This window comes from Helicoverpa armigera, chromosome 31, assembly GCF_030705265.1.
Source record: "Helicoverpa armigera isolate CAAS_96S chromosome 31, ASM3070526v1, whole genome shotgun sequence".
In the NCBI taxonomy this organism is placed as follows: domain Eukaryota; kingdom Metazoa; phylum Arthropoda; class Insecta; order Lepidoptera; family Noctuidae; genus Helicoverpa; species Helicoverpa armigera.
The window spans coordinates 3,471,272-3,487,020 of NC_087150.1; the positions used below are offsets into that span (position 1 = coordinate 3,471,272).

The 15,749-nt window shown below is 40.9% G+C and overlaps 1 protein-coding gene across 12 annotated transcripts in view; it reads right to left on the reverse strand.

The window, feature by feature from the left end:
• Positions 1-787: 787 nt before the first annotated feature.
• Positions 788-15,749, reverse strand: part of LOC110383286 (uncharacterized) — an 85,253-nt gene continuing 70,291 nt past the window's right edge. For all 12 annotated transcript variants that reach the window (XM_064043206.1, XM_064043210.1, XM_064043204.1 and 9 more), the window contains 8 exons: positions 13,026-13,097; positions 12,463-12,531; positions 12,129-12,148; positions 11,247-11,342; positions 10,244-10,378; positions 9,514-9,799; positions 8,252-8,469; positions 788-7,704 (listed from right to left, as the gene is read on the reverse strand). In XM_064043206.1, the coding sequence (XP_063899276.1) occupies positions 7,666-7,704; positions 8,252-8,469; positions 9,514-9,799; positions 10,244-10,378; positions 11,247-11,342; positions 12,129-12,148; positions 12,463-12,531; positions 13,026-13,097 (935 nt within the window). In that variant the 3' untranslated portion in view covers positions 788-7,665. The remainder of the gene's footprint in view (positions 7,705-8,251; positions 8,470-9,513; positions 9,800-10,243; positions 10,379-11,246; positions 11,343-12,128; positions 12,149-12,462; positions 12,532-13,025; positions 13,098-15,749) is intronic.

Below are 15,749 nucleotides of genomic sequence, written 5' to 3' on the forward strand. Positions count from 1 at the left end.
TCATCGCTGCTAACCCATAACGGAAACAGATCTTTGCTGATTTCCCATAAAGAAACATCCGTGATACTACGCTGCGTATTTCCCTTTCCGTGTTCAACTGGCGACATCGGTCTCGCGAAATCCACACGCTTTTGTTTTACTGCGGAATCCTACGATCCCTTGTTCAATTCGCGTCAACTGAGCACGCTTTTGCGATCAAGTGGCGCTGGGAAAGGTTTAACAAAATCGTGTGCAGTTGAACCGAACACTTTTTTGACTTGACTCTTAGACTGTTTGAGTCTTCAAGAGCGTGTTGAATCGGTATCAATAGTAGACAGTAGGTTGTATTTATTAACTCAATATGATTTCAATGAAATATTACATACAATACAATTAATGAAACATTTATTATCAGCACAAAAATAACAAAAAAAAAAAACATCGACAAGACTATTTTGCTGAACGTTCGTTTTGGTCTATGTTCACAACGATATTAGTGCACGTTTATTTTTAACAGAACGGCCGAACTGAATTTCTACCACTTCTGGTTAACTGGTTTTTGATGACAGTAACAAACAATAACAAATTGCAATGAGAAGAGCGCGCGTGAATCCAACTTCGGGCGCTCTCGCCTGCTTCGGCCCGCACGATTTATCCCGAACATTTACGAAAGCGCTAAATCAGTACGGATTTGTTTCTGTACCGGATTGATGCGCCGGTACTTGAAAGTTAGCGTATTGTGTGGCCTGCTTGCTAGATTTGATGATGAGTGTAGGTGAAATATGGCGAGAAATAAAAGAGAGATGCGTACAGTAAGAAGCTATGCAGCGATGTATTTTTCTAAGCGTTACATTATTCGAGGACAGTGGGGTAAGGGAACAATATTGCGACCAATAGTGGCGAAATAAATTTGCGTGTAATTGCGATGTGGAGCACGCTGATTGGAGAAGCTTTTCGGCAGTGTTGGCTACCTAAATAATTAGCGAATTTAGCTGCGATTCCGAACATGCCCGCGGCCTTGGAAGCAGTCGCTTTCAAAAGGTTCCAGTTGCGACATCATCACTGGTCTTGGTCGTCCTGCAGGAGAGGGCAAATTTTTGCGTAAGCCCGTCGCACCACGCCCGAAGCTGTTTGTAGATCAGCCACTCTGGCAATCCCATCCTTGCCTGAGATAGTACGAAGAACTCGGCCCATGCTCCATTTCAAAGGTGGCAGGTTGGAATCCTTTATCAGGACAAGTGCGCCTTCCTTCAACTCGGCCTTGTTGTCGGTCCACTTTGTCCGCACCTGCAACTCACTTATATATTCTTTGGACCATCGTGTCCAGAAATGTTGGCGCATTTGTTCTACCCTCTGGTAACGTTTGAGTCTATGCGCAGGAATGTCATTAATATCGTCGCCAGCAGGAGTAGTTAGCGGTCGACCAACCAGAAAGTGGGCAGGAGTGAGAGGACAAAGGTCTTTAGGATCTGGAGAAAGTGGGGATAATGGTCGGGAATTAAGGACTGCTTCTATTTGTGATAAGACAGTGCTTAACTCTTCAAAAGTAAGGTGCGCATTCCCTACCACACGGCGTAGATGAAATTTGCAAGACTTTACTCCTGCTTCCCACAGACCACCAAAGTGAGGCGAATATGGAGGTATGAACTTAAATTTTATTTGCTGGCTAGTTGCATATTCTATTAAATCAGAACTACACCTACCAAGAAACTCCTTAAAATCGTTCATCAAGCCAACAAAGTTTCGACCATTGTCTGAAAATATTTCTATCGGCTTTCCACGCCGAGAAATAAACCTATTGAGTGATAGTAGATATGCTTCAGAAGTGAGATCACTGACCAGCTCTAAATGTATTGCCCGCGTTACTAAACAAACGAACAAACAAATGTAGGCTTTAGAAGTTCTAGCTCCGCGACCTTTGCGATTAAGTATAAGAACTGGCCCGCAATAATCAACGCCACAACGATAAAATGGAAAAGAAGCGGTTATCCTCTCCATAGGCAAATTGCCCATTTGTGGCGTAAGAATTCTACCCCTAATACGGTTACAAGTAACGCAAGCATTCACTACACGTCTAGCTAAACTCCTGCCCCCCAAAGGCCAAAATGTTTCGCGTAAATTATAAAGTAATGCCTGAGGCCCAGCGTGGAGTAGCTGTAAATGCTCATGACGAAACAGTAGCAAAGAAAAATAATGCTTACTTGATATTAAGATAGGGTGCTTTTTATTGTAACTAAATTCATGCGAGTCACATAAGCGCCCACCTACGCGAATAATTTTATTGTCGTCTAAAAATAAATTTAATTTGGCTAAATTACCTTTAAATGTACATTGCGAACTATTGGATAATAAATTATATTCAGTTGGATAACTTTCCATCTGTGACCACCGTATTAAAACTATTTGAGACTCATTCAATTCATCAACACTAATGATGCCTGTACGTTTATTATTTTTATTGCGAATATTGTAAATGAAACGTAACGCATACGCCACCGCACGTTTCATGCGCTTAAGTTGTGAAAATCGATTAAACGAGAAATATGTTGAAGCATCATGAGTTACGAATGAAGAAATAGCTGGCCTAACTTCGGGAAGATTTTCATCTGCGTCTATGACATGGTGATCGTCCAGTGAGAACATAGCACTTCTCAAAAACTCTGGACCTTCCCACCACAATTTGGAAGAAGCAAGTTCGTCTACCTTCGAACCTCGTGAAGCCAGATCAGCCGGATTCTCCTTAGTCCTCACGTGGCGCCACTGAACATCTTGTGTGAGTTCATGAATCTCCACCGTCCTGTTCTGAACAAAGGTTTTTAACTTGTTTGGTGACATACGCAACCACCCAAGTACTATGGTTGAGTCTGTCCAAAACACTAGGTTCTTAAACTCACAACGTAACGAACTACGAACCTTATCTAGTATTTTAGCACCTAGTAAAGCACCGCAAAGCTCTAGACGCGGTATACTTATAGGTTTCAGTGGCGCAACCTTAGACTTTGCGAAAAGAAGCCTAACTGTAACTGTGTTATCCTTATTTACTGTACGAATATATATGCATGCGCCGTACGCTGTCTGTGAGGCGTCACTAAATACATGCAATTCTATAAACATAGGCTCACTACCTATAGCGTGGCGAGGAACACGGATTGCGTCGAGCGCTTCTAAAGAGATAACAAACCGGTTCCACGTCCGCGCGACATTAGATGGAACTATGTCATCCCAACCGATTTTAAGAAGCCATAATTGCTGCAACAATACCTTTGCGATAATAATCGTTGGACTTAACAAACCAAGTGGGTCGAAAATTTGTGAAATGCTGGATAATATACACCTTTTAGTGACAGGTTTATCATTGGCAGTAATCTGAGTATTAAAATAAAACGTATCATTAACATTATTCCAGCTTAAGCCTAATGTTTTAGTGCTTATATTTTCGTTAGATTTTATTTCTATTGAACTATCTACTAATAAGTCGGTATCGGGACATGGAAAATTGTAAACCCATTTGCGAAGGGGAAAACAACCCGCTTGTAATGTGCTTTGAATATTCTTACATAACTGCAGTAAAACAAGCCTGTCATCATTGCCAGTCAACAAATCATCTACGTAAAAATCTTCTGTAACTACCCTCCGAATTTCAGGGTCAGAAGATTCGATACCTAGCTGTTTCAAACACCTAACGCTAAGAAACGGTGCGGATGCGGTTCCGTAGGTAACGGTGTTCAATTGATATACTCCCAATGGTAACGATGGATCATTACGCCACAAAATCATTTGCAACTTGCGTTGGTCTTCTGCTACCCAGCAATTTCTAAACATTTTCTGAACGTCTGCACACACGACAAACTTGTGCTGTCGAAAACGTATAAGAATAGATACCAAATCACCTTGTATCGGTGGTCCAACTAATTGCAAGTCGTTGAGTGACTTACCTGATGTCGAGGCAGCACTAGCATCGAAGACGACGCGTAACTTCGTTGTAGTGCTGTGCTCCCTAAACACGCCGTGATGCGGCATGAAATAGCACGGATGTTCATAACTGCTAACTGGACTCATATGGCCTAAGTCCAGGTATTCCTGCATGAAATTTGTATATAACAATTTATAATCAGGAGATCGCTGTAAACGTTTTTCTAAGGCGTAAAATCTACGTTCAGCTTGCGTATACGATTCGCCTAAAACATCAGGTGACTCTTTAAACGGAATGCGTACTTGAAACCGTCCCTCACTATCACGCGTAGTATTGTGAATGAAATGGTCCTCACACATACGTTCTTCCTGAGTCTGCGTGTCCCTGAGTTTGGGCAGCTCCTCAAGCTCCCAAAATAAGCGTAGTTGCGAATCTAACGAATGACTCAAGTTACAGTGAATACGACCTGCATTTCGCGTATTGTAAACAGAGCCAGAAATAATCCACCCTAACTTGGTATTCTGCAGATAAGGCCCGGTGGGAAGCCTCATTTTGCCTTCCGCTAATAAGTCCCAGAACCTATCTGCGCCTATAAGTATATCGATACTTTTAGAATCAAAAAATAACGGATCGGCTAGTCTTATGTTGTCTGGAATACAGAACTGCGCGTTTATTTGACATAAGGCCGGCATCGTTGAAGTTATTTGTGACAATACAAAACAAGTTATGCGTGTTTTGAATTCATTATTGACTCGCGATTTAACTTCAACGCTACAAGTTTCCGAACATTGTAACAATGAATCACCGACACCCCTAACTTCGTAATTAGACAGTGACGTAGTAACGTTAAGTATATTGCAAAACGATTTAGTTATGAAGCACCTCTGACTACCACTGTCAAGAAGCGCACAAGCTTGATGATAAACACCGTGAACGTCGGCTACCTCGACTAATGCGGTTGACAATAACACGGAGTGCACATCTATATATTTATTATTATGCGTATGTGAGTTGTTTACGAGAATAGGAACCGGTTTACCAGTCGAGGGAGCGGGGACGCTCGGCCCTGCGCTTGCACCACTGGCGTTAGGATCATTAGTCACAATATGCGAATGGAGCGAGACTAGACCATCGCTACTATCATTATGAATTAATGAGTTATGTTTACGGTTGCACTTCCTACATGGCCCAAACATACACTTATCAGGCGCATGTCCCGAACGTAAACAATTCTCGCAAAGTTTGTGATCGCGAATTAATTTCAATTTAGCGTCTAAGTCACTATCGATAAACTGTTGGCAAGAATAAAGTGGATGAGCGCCGTTGCATTTTAAGCAAGACCTTTTAAAGCGAGGCGTGCGACTGTCGTTAGACTTAACGTGTGTGGAAACATTGCAGTGTGACGTATTATGTGAATGTGATTTATGTTTTTTGTTTTCGTTCAGTGTACTAGTTTGTTCTTTGCTGTGTGAAAGCTGCAAGGTTTCCAACATATCCGCCCGGTCTTTAAGGAAACCAATCAACTCATTAACCTTAATTATGCGTTTAGAATTATTATCGCTCGGAAACAGTGAACATTTGTGTGTCTCCCACTCGCGCTCAGTGGTTTTATCTAGTTTGGAAACTATAATGTAGTTAATAAGCGTATCCCACTGATCGGTAGGCTCGCCTAGGATTTTAAGTGCACGTAAATTCTTAAGTATCGTGTCAATAAGTTTACGGAGGGAAACGGGCGACTCTTTAGACAACGAATCAATGCTAAACAAGGCCTTCACATGGTTGTGCACTAAAAGTCGGTTGTTATTGAACCTATTTAGTAGTAGTTCCCACGCCACAATATAGTTGTCCGAGGAAAATTCCACCGAGTTAACAACTAATTCGGCATTACCTTTTAGAGAGGACTTTAAGTAGTGGAATTTTTGGATATTACTTATGCGTTTGGAATTGTGGACCAGCGAGAGAAAAGTGTCGCGAAATTCAAGCCAGTGCTCATACGAACCGTCAAAGCTAGGCAGTGTTATTGTAGGAAGTTTCACGGATTGCGGTTGTTCACTACAACAATGTTTAGCGTCTGTAACCTCGCCCTCAACAGTCTCGGTCAGAAGGGACTCCGCATGGGCTAATATGCTATAATAAGAGTTTTCAAACGCTTCTCTATGATCTAGCTGGTCAGCCATGTCACTATCTGATACACATTCTTCTATCTGAGCCTGAACTTGATTGAACTCGGCATATAAACTAGCAGCTCCTTTTATGCGTAATTTTAAATCAATTCGTACGCGCGAGGACGAAAAAAGGTCATCGTTATTTTCAAATGAATTTAAATAATTTGAGAACTTAGTGAGTCTGCCTTTTATGATGCCACGTTTTCGCACTAGTTCTCGGAGTAAATTTTGATCTCCTGCTAGATTAGGGGACCTATCGCGAGACTTAGAATTAGCACTATCGACAGCTAATGTTAGGGGAGATTTATCGCGTGACTGTGCACTTTCTACGGTAGCCATTTTGGTGGTCGGTGAAAATAGGAGTACTCACGGTTGGAATGCCGGAAGACCGCGTCTGCAGCGATATCGACGACCACAAGTACGCACTCGTAATGAACTTGTTCAGCACAATGATGCGAGCACTGAAATCAGTTGAAGCACTGGTATCACAAAGAGAACAAGGAGGTGATGGAGAAAAGAAAGGATGGTTGGTCCCACCAGATTGCGTGCGTGTGATGCCCGATGAGCTCCCAATCCGTTATCTATTCCCTTTTGCGCTTAGCCTCCAGGTAGTCCTGAGTCCAGTCCAGTCTTCTCGAGCTAGCAAAGCGGCCACAGCGGTGAACGTATTCCGTAGGATGCTGATACTTGGATCCGGCTCGAAGGACCACATGTACCGGATTGATGCGCCGGTACTTGAAAGTTAGCGTATTGTGTGGCCTGCTTGCTAGATTTGATGATGAGTGTAGGTGAAATATGGCGAGAAATAAAAGAGAGATGCGTACAGTAAGAAGCTATGCAGCGATGTATTTTTCTAAGCGTTACATTATTCGAGGACAGTGGGGTAAGGGAACAATATTGCGACCAATAGTGGCGAAATAAATTTGCGTGTAATTGCGATGTGGAGCACGCTGATTGGAGAAGCTTTTCGGCAGTGTTGGCTACCTAAATAATTAGCGAATTTAGCTGCGATTCCGAACAGTTTCGAATAGACAGGTTAAAACACCGTGTTCAACTATATTACACACTGTTTTGTAAAACTTCTTTTAACGTTGCTTGATCGCAAAAGCGTGCTCTGTTGACGCGAATTGAACAAGGGATCGTAGGATTCCGTAGTAAAACAAAAGCGTGTGGATTTCGCGAGACCGATGTCGCCAGTTGAACACGGAAAGGGAAATACGCTACTACGCTATCCAGCAGTTTGTTAGTCTTTGGGTATCAATAAATAAAACCAATAAATACATTTTTAAAATCAACAATATTTATTACAAAACTCCCTCATTGTCAGTAACAGATAACAACTCAGTATTTTTTTTTCATTTATCTGCACAGCGCATGCATCGTAACATCATCTGCCAAACCTTTTCCCAACAATGTTGGGGTTGGCTTCCGGTCTAACCGGATGCAGCTGAGTACCAGTGTGCCACAAGGAGCGACTGCCCTATCTGACCTCCCCAACCCAGTTACCCGGGCAACCCAACACCCCTTGGTAAGACTTTCTGGCAGGCAGTTGAATGTTGTATGAATGAATATATCACTCACATTTCAGAGATAGTTCCGCCATTTTATTCAAGAGACTTTACTCTTTTTCCCCGCTCCTCGTTGATTCTGTAAAGAAATTAAAAAATAGATTAATTATAAAAGAATGTTTAAGAGCTGAGTCAGACACACACAGCGGTCAAACTTATAACACCCCTTTTTTGCGTCGAAAGTTAAAAATAATAAGTCGTCGTGGCCTAGTGGGTAAGGAACCAACCTCTCAAGTATGATTCTAGAATCGGCAAGTATCAAAGCAACTTTTGTACTTTTTAAGTATATCTTGGACACCAATAACTGTTTTGGAGGGCACGTTAAACTGTAGATACCGGCTCATCTTTGGCTTACAACCAGCCTTACCTAGGGTTATTGGGTTGCCCGGGTAACTGGATTGAGGTCAGACAGGCAGTTGTTCCTTGTAAAACACTGGTAGTACTCACCGCAGGGTTAGACTGAAAGCCAACCCCAACATAGCTAAGAATAGGCTCGGGAGATTATGATCATCATCATCATCTCAGGCGGCGTCCACTGCTGAACATAGGCCTCCCCCTAAGATCTCCACAGATACCTGTTGGAGGCGACCTGGGAGATTATAGTTAAAAATAATAAATAAATTTACCTGAGGGGAGCCTTTTTTTCTTTTATATCCTTTTTTAAAACCAGCGTCATCAATAATTTTCTGTACAAGTTCAGTAGTGACACCAAACTCCTTGGCCAGGTCCGGTACATTACAACATTTTAATTCCTTAAGCCTCTCTTTTACTCGTCTGGTTAAATCTTCCTTCGTAATCGCGTTAGAATTGTCTTCTTCACCATGTAAAGTAGTGCTTTCATGTTCTACAAAATTATAAATAGCATTTTAAACTCGTAATGGTGCGTGTTGAATGCTAGCTGCGACTACATGAAGTCGGCCGCAGCTGAACTACAGGGGCCCGATTCTCCTCATTTTACTTAAGCGACATACGATTCACGTTCGACTCGGTTCGATAGAGATCCAATCCCGACTCAATTACGATTGAAGCGTATGTGGCATCACGCAAACGTTTTTATCCTTTTCTTTCATTCAATAATGAATTATTTTGTCTGCCAATAATTTACGATTGCAATATGATTGTAGAGCAAACTACCGTATAGACCAAAATCACAAAAATAGCAGACCAATCATAGACCAATCGAATGTCGATACGATTACGGAATACGATTGGTCTTATATTAGTAGCAGAATGCCCGATATGGTTAAAACTGCTATTGCGATCACATTCCGATTTGATTTCTATTCGATTTTGACATTATTAACTTAGGAGAATCGGGCCCCTGGTTTGTATGTATTTACATGAAACCGTTTATATAGAAGCGGCAGCAGCACGTGCAGTCGCCCTTAAGCCCTGTATTAATGGTAAACTTTTGTTTAGCCACATTATTGATGAGCGACAAAAATGTTGCTAGAAACAAGTACTTTGCCACTTCCTTTGTATTTTTGCTGGGAAGTGGCGCAACAAACTCCCCAGCAATACTGTATGTCTATTAGGTTGATCCAAAAAGCGACTTTGTTTTATACTGTGTATTGACTCTGCGACTCAGCAATATGATGATGCAACTTCACTACATAGTATAAAACAAAGTCGCTTTTTCAGTCGCTATGTCCCTTTGTACGCTTAAATCTTCAAAACTACGCAACCGATTTTGATGCGGTTTTTTTTATCAGATAGAGTGATTAAAGAGCAAGGTTTATATGTATAATAACATACATTAAATAGTGGGAAAACACTGTTATCCCGTGCGAAGCCGGGGCGGGTCGCTAGTTGTTTATAAAAAAAAAGTTTACCATGAATACAGGGCTATACATTATCAATTGTTTTCAAGCTACTAATCGAAACGTACCTTTAATATTTTCACATATAGTAACACTGCCATCTTCATTCATCGTCAAAGATCTTTCCGTAGGAACAAAATTATCTATGGTCTCGACATCACAGAACGTTTTGACTATATCCTTATATTTCTCTTTTATAACGACATGTGTAGTTTCTACAGTCTTGTCATCAATAAGGTTAAACTTAATATTTGGTTCTTCAGCAATATCAGTAGTTATGAAAACTTCTTGCACTGTAAGCGTCGGTTTCAAAATGTCAAGGTTCTCTTTAAGAAATGTTATTTGTTCGGCTATCTGAAACAGAATGATAAATAATAAAGTTTGTTGAGTAGCAATGTTACTGAGAAATAATGTTAGTATACTAATCTAATCGTGTTACTGAAAAATAATGACGATAAGTAATACTATTACTGAGTAAAAATGTTACTAACCAATAATGTTACCTACCCTACCTATAGAAAATATAACTTACTAACAATAACGACGAGCAATAATGTTACTGAATAATCATCATCATCAACATCTCAGCTTGCGGACGTCCACTGCTGAACATAGGCCTCCCCCTTAGATCTCCACAGATACCTGTTGGAGGCGACCTGCATCCAGCGTCGACGGCGACCGACATAAGGTCGTCTGTCCACCTTGTTGGTGGACGTCCTACGCTGCGCTAGCTAGTCCGTGGTCTATGAATACTAATGTAACTTATCAATAGTGTTACTGTCAAATAATGTTACTCACTGTATCGCCGCAGTTCATCAGTCGCTGCAGCATGCCGTCACTTTTCAGCGCTTTATGCCTGAACGCTGAAGCCGCTGAAAGTCGTGCAGCACACTCGTAACATACATATTGGAATATGCCATCGTTTTCACCAACCTGAGGTTATCAAACATTGTTCTACTGTTTATTGAAAGAATTCTATTAATATTATACATGCAGAAGTTTGTATACAAGGTGTTGATTTGCATTTGTGCCATATTTCGGGAGGAGGACATAAAATACGTAAATAATCGATTAGAATTATAGTAGACAGGAAATAGCTAATATGCACTGCTTTTTTTGTCATTGTAATGTCGTAGTATTTCAGAAGTAATCCAATTTTATGAATGATCGTTGCGTATGCTTTGTTTTTGCGTTTGTGTGAGGGCGCAGCACGGTTTTAAGGCCAGTAACACACGCGCCAAGTTTAAATAGGGCTAGATGACATTGACGGAATTCCGAAAAAAAATAAAAAACAAAATTTGGTTCCGATTTTTTTGTTGATTTGGGTCGAGAATCATTAGCATAATTACGTCCTTGAATATATATGGCACGAATGCAAATCAACAGCTTGTATATGGGTATTTGTCGATATTTTACTCAGAAAATACTGATGAAACTTTAAATTGGCTGTAGGTAAAAATATCATCAAAATACTATATAGGCTATTTTAACCAGTTGTGAGAATTATCTCGGTTGCAACCGCTGATGGAAGCTAGTATAAAAAAATATTCCTTATAAAATATATTAAGAACTAGCTTCCGCCCTTGGCTTCGCCCACGTCGAGTTCGGTTATATCGCGTATCCAAGAGAATTCTTCAAAAGTCCGGGATAAAAACTATCCTGTGTTCTTTCCCAAGGTCAACTCTATCTCTGTACCAAATTTTATTAAAATCAGTTGGGTGGTTTAGATGTGAAAGGGCAACAGAAAGACAGACAGACAGAGTTACTTTCTTATAATATTAGTAGCGATAGATAGATTTACCTTGATACCGGTGATGTCATATAACATTTGACACAAATTATATTCTTGTATATTATACATTTTCACGTTAAACGCGAGACAGATGCGGCACACCTCCTGAAAACACATCAAGCAAAAATAAGCTAACTCTTACCAGTTTATACGGTAATAATACGAAGTATATCTTAGACATGAATGACTGTGTTTTGGATGGCACATTAAACTGTAGGTCCCGGCTGTCATTGAACATCCTTGCTAGTCGTTACGGGTAGTCAGAAGCCAGTAAGTCTGACATCAGTCTAACCCTTGGTATTGGGATGCCTGGGTAACTGGGTTGAGGAGGTCAGATAGAGCAGTCGCTCCTTGTGGCACACTGGTACTCAGCTGCAAGTGGAGTTTCTTGCCGGCTCTTCTCGGAGACCAACTTTTTTGAACCGTGCAACTAGTGTGATATTTTATAAAAGCCTGCAAAGGCCTATTTGAAATAAAAACAACTGACTTAAGGGTCCGTTCAGAAAGACCGGCTCGGAGAGAAGAGCAAATTCTTAACACGTTGAAAATCGAGTACTTAGTACCTATTTGTAGTAAGGTTTATTTTTGGATGTGCACTGCTTTTGTCATTAAGAATGCTCGAAGGCGCTCGGTGTGAAATAATAAGAGGAGCCGACCGGCTCCGATCGCGTACTTTTTCTTGACGTTTGGCTCCGATTGCATGCTCTTTAATGCTCACGCAGCCGATCGGCTCCGGTCTGTGTGAAAAGAAAAATGCGCGCCGATGCTCTCCGAGCCGGTCTGTCTAACGGACCCTTACTTTGACTTTAGAGACTGGAGGCTGGAGGTCATTGCCTAAATAAAAAGGTAATTTCAGAGTAGATGTAGTAACATGAAACATGTTAGACTTACCTTAACTTCAACGGGTGCATCTGTAAAAAAAAATACTGTTTAGCGTGGTGGCCTAGTGGGTAAGGAACCAACCACTGTAACAACAAATACTGAAAACTAGAATAAAATTAATATTTTGGGTTGCTTCCATACAACAAACTTGTTTTTTTTGATAAATTTTGCTCGATATTGACAAATATATACTTATTGAACATTAGTTTGGATCTACTGATGGACTAGCACTTGGCCGGTTTTTCTTTCTTTTCTATCAACGCTAAATCCCTCTCCGTGTGAGAGGAGGCCGCAGCCCAGCAGTGGGACGATACAAAAGCTGATAATGTAGGTATGTATGTACCTGCTTCTTCCTCAACAGGACCCGGTGACTTATCCAGTGATCCTTGAACTTCTGCGGTAACACTGGTATCTGTAGCAAAACAAAAAATATAATTAAAAAAAATAAAATTCATTCCTGTATGTACCTATAAACATAATGATATGACGAACTCCAACGAATACATATGCCTTCTTATAAAGAAGTAAAATAATATGAAAAACACTTGTGAAATAGCCTAACATAGCCCGGGGTACCCCTGGACCCAACCTTTCCTCTGTGGGGTATCCTACACCCCAGAGCCCCCAAATCCCTTTCCCCTAGGGGGTATTCCACACCCCAGACCCCCGGAAATCCTCAGAGATGTCAGCAACCCCAGCGGGGCCCAGCAGGGCCAAGGCCTGCCGAGGCTGCGGGATTGTTCGAAAGAGATACCGCGGCCCTGGTACATAAAAGGCCTATGACGGAACACGACGGTTTTTAGTCAGTAAGAGTCTGACACTCCCTCACCGCTGCTAACCCACAGCGGGACGCACTTGATGACTATTGCCAATGTTAAAAAAAAAGAAACTGCGCCAATGACTTACCTAATACCTCGTCAACAGTACTGGGAGCTGCCTCTTGCAATCCTTGGTTTCCTCTACTGACTGACTGACTATCTGAAACAATAAAAAAAACATAAATTTATTAAAGTGAAACTTATATTTACATCGTTGCAAACTTTTTCGGCTATGTGTCGCTTGAATAGTAATAAATACTCAATTCTTTATTAGCATTCCATATGTTATTACACAGTTTACAGTCAAGAATCAATATGGATCCTATATAGGACACAGCTTAAAGACGTTAGCAGTAGCTTATTCATCCTCCGAGCCTTTTTCCCAACTATGTTGGGGTCGGCTTCCAGTGTAACCGGATGTAGCTGAGTACCAGTGTGCCACAAGGAGCGACTGCCTATCTGACCTCCTCAACCCAGTTACCCGGGCAATCCAATACCCCTTGGTTAGACTGGTGTCAGACTTACTGGCTTCTGACTACCCCTCATTTTCACATGATATATTATAATTTTGACATCCAACACTTCGACTAGATGGTTTTTGATTTTCAAGTTCCTTCCTATTTTCAGGTATAAATTTCTTACAGGACTTTTCTTCTTTTACTGATCCAGCTTGTAGCATTCGATGTTGGTGTCTTTCAAATCTTTCAATTTTTTGATCCAATTTATTTATATTTTCTTCACCAGGAAAAATGGTAGGTAAATACGACGGGTGCAGAGGATTTTCTGATTTCTTGTTGCCAATAAAATGGGCGCTACAGACGGTAGTATTTTTAGACGGGAGCCATTTATTTGGATGTCTACTGAAAGAAACAACGGTCATTGGTTAGGTTCAACGATCATCGAAAATTGAACTGTTTTCAATCATAATTACCTAAAAAATTGGTGGTTTTTTATATAAATAAAATCAAATAGTACTTTTTAAATACTTGAATGCATACTTACGTGTGTTTTACAACTGCATTTATCCATTTAATTCTTTTATCCCTAAGCCATGGCATGTGAGTACTATTAGTAGGGAAATAGTAAAATTTTACACCCTTGGAGTTGTTTTTGGATGTATTACAGCATCCAGCAATACAACAATACATTTTGATTACTTAAATTAGCAAAATTTAACACGAGACACACACACTCACTCACAGAATTCCACTCCATGTTTGACATTGACAGTATAATTTTTGACATTTGAGGGAAAAGTTTCGGATATAAGTCACGAGATGGCAGGGTCATCGCTACGCACGATGCCTATAAAAAAAATTATAATAATAATAAAAAGTTTATTTCGGACAAGTCCATATGAGCAATACAAGAAAACACAGTTAACTACATACAAAACACAACACAATCACATAGTAGTATGTAGTAGTATGTAACACAACACAATCACATAGTACTATTTAGATAACCATCTCTCGATTTTGTATTTCATACCGCCATCTAGTTCCCAGAACCCGTACTACTTACTAGCAAATACACACAAGCACCTATGTGTCTTAAGGCTCCAGTACACGTTGGCCTGTGTTGGGCCAAACTGTGCAATGCACAAATGTAGGCCACGATCAAATAGTGTTTACACATTGGCGCATGGCTCATTCCTGCCTGGCAAACCACTTGCGATGGACGTCGAAGTAATTAAGGCTTCGACTATTTATTTGTACACTACTATATATATTTATATTATACTACACTACTATATATATTTATATTATACTACACTACTATAGCCCCCCAAAATCCTGCCTTACGTCCGAGCTGAACACCGAGCCACGTGGGGGGCGGACACACGTACAGTGGAAACTTACGTGGCTAACAAGGTCAGGTAACCCAGTAATATGGAGCAAATTAATAATGTAGAACGCATAGGGCCGCTGCCCGAGGGTGATCGTCGGGGCACGTCTGGAGCTGACGCTGGACGTGACAGCATACGGACCGTCAGCGGCTCTTCGCTGAACAGGCGGGCGAGAGTCGGGGGACCCGAAAATACTACAGCCGACCATCGGGGCGGGGAGGGGGCTGGTGAAGCTTTGCAGAGTAGAGCTGAGCTCACACACTCTGCCGGCTCATCGGCAACGACCACAAATACCGTAAATAACAATGACAGACGAAGAAAGTGGTCGACAGAGGAATTGCACGAGTTGATGTTTTGCTACTTTAGGGCACGTTCAGGAGGTTCAGGGTATATAGAGAGGCTTAAGTCACTGTTTGTTGAGAGAAATCCCAACAACCCAAAAATACACAGATTCACAGGAAACACACTTTCAAATCAGGCTCGTAGTGTAATTAAACAGAGACTTATTTCCCAGGAGTTGATGGATAGGATACAGAAACAAGCAGAAGGAACACTAACAACAGAAACCCCAGAAGATATACATAACGACCAAGACACGCCACACACATCAATACACTCAACAACAGAAAACATACCACACAACCCGCACACACAACACACACTAGAACAAGTAGAAACAATAGACCAGCTGACCGGTAGTGTAGAAGTAAATGAGGATCAGGATACACTCATCTTACATTTTTTACAAGTTTTAGCAGAAACGAAAGAAACACCACTAGCAGAACGCTTAATTCTTCCCAAAGCACAAATAAATAGGAAATTTATAGGAAACTTAAATACTTTAAATAAATACTTGCCTAATATATTAATTACCCACAGTAGTCTTCGCGAAATTAACAATGTCATTTATGCAGCTGCCAAAACTCTAATAATTAACAATAATCAAACTCCTTTTAAACCGAA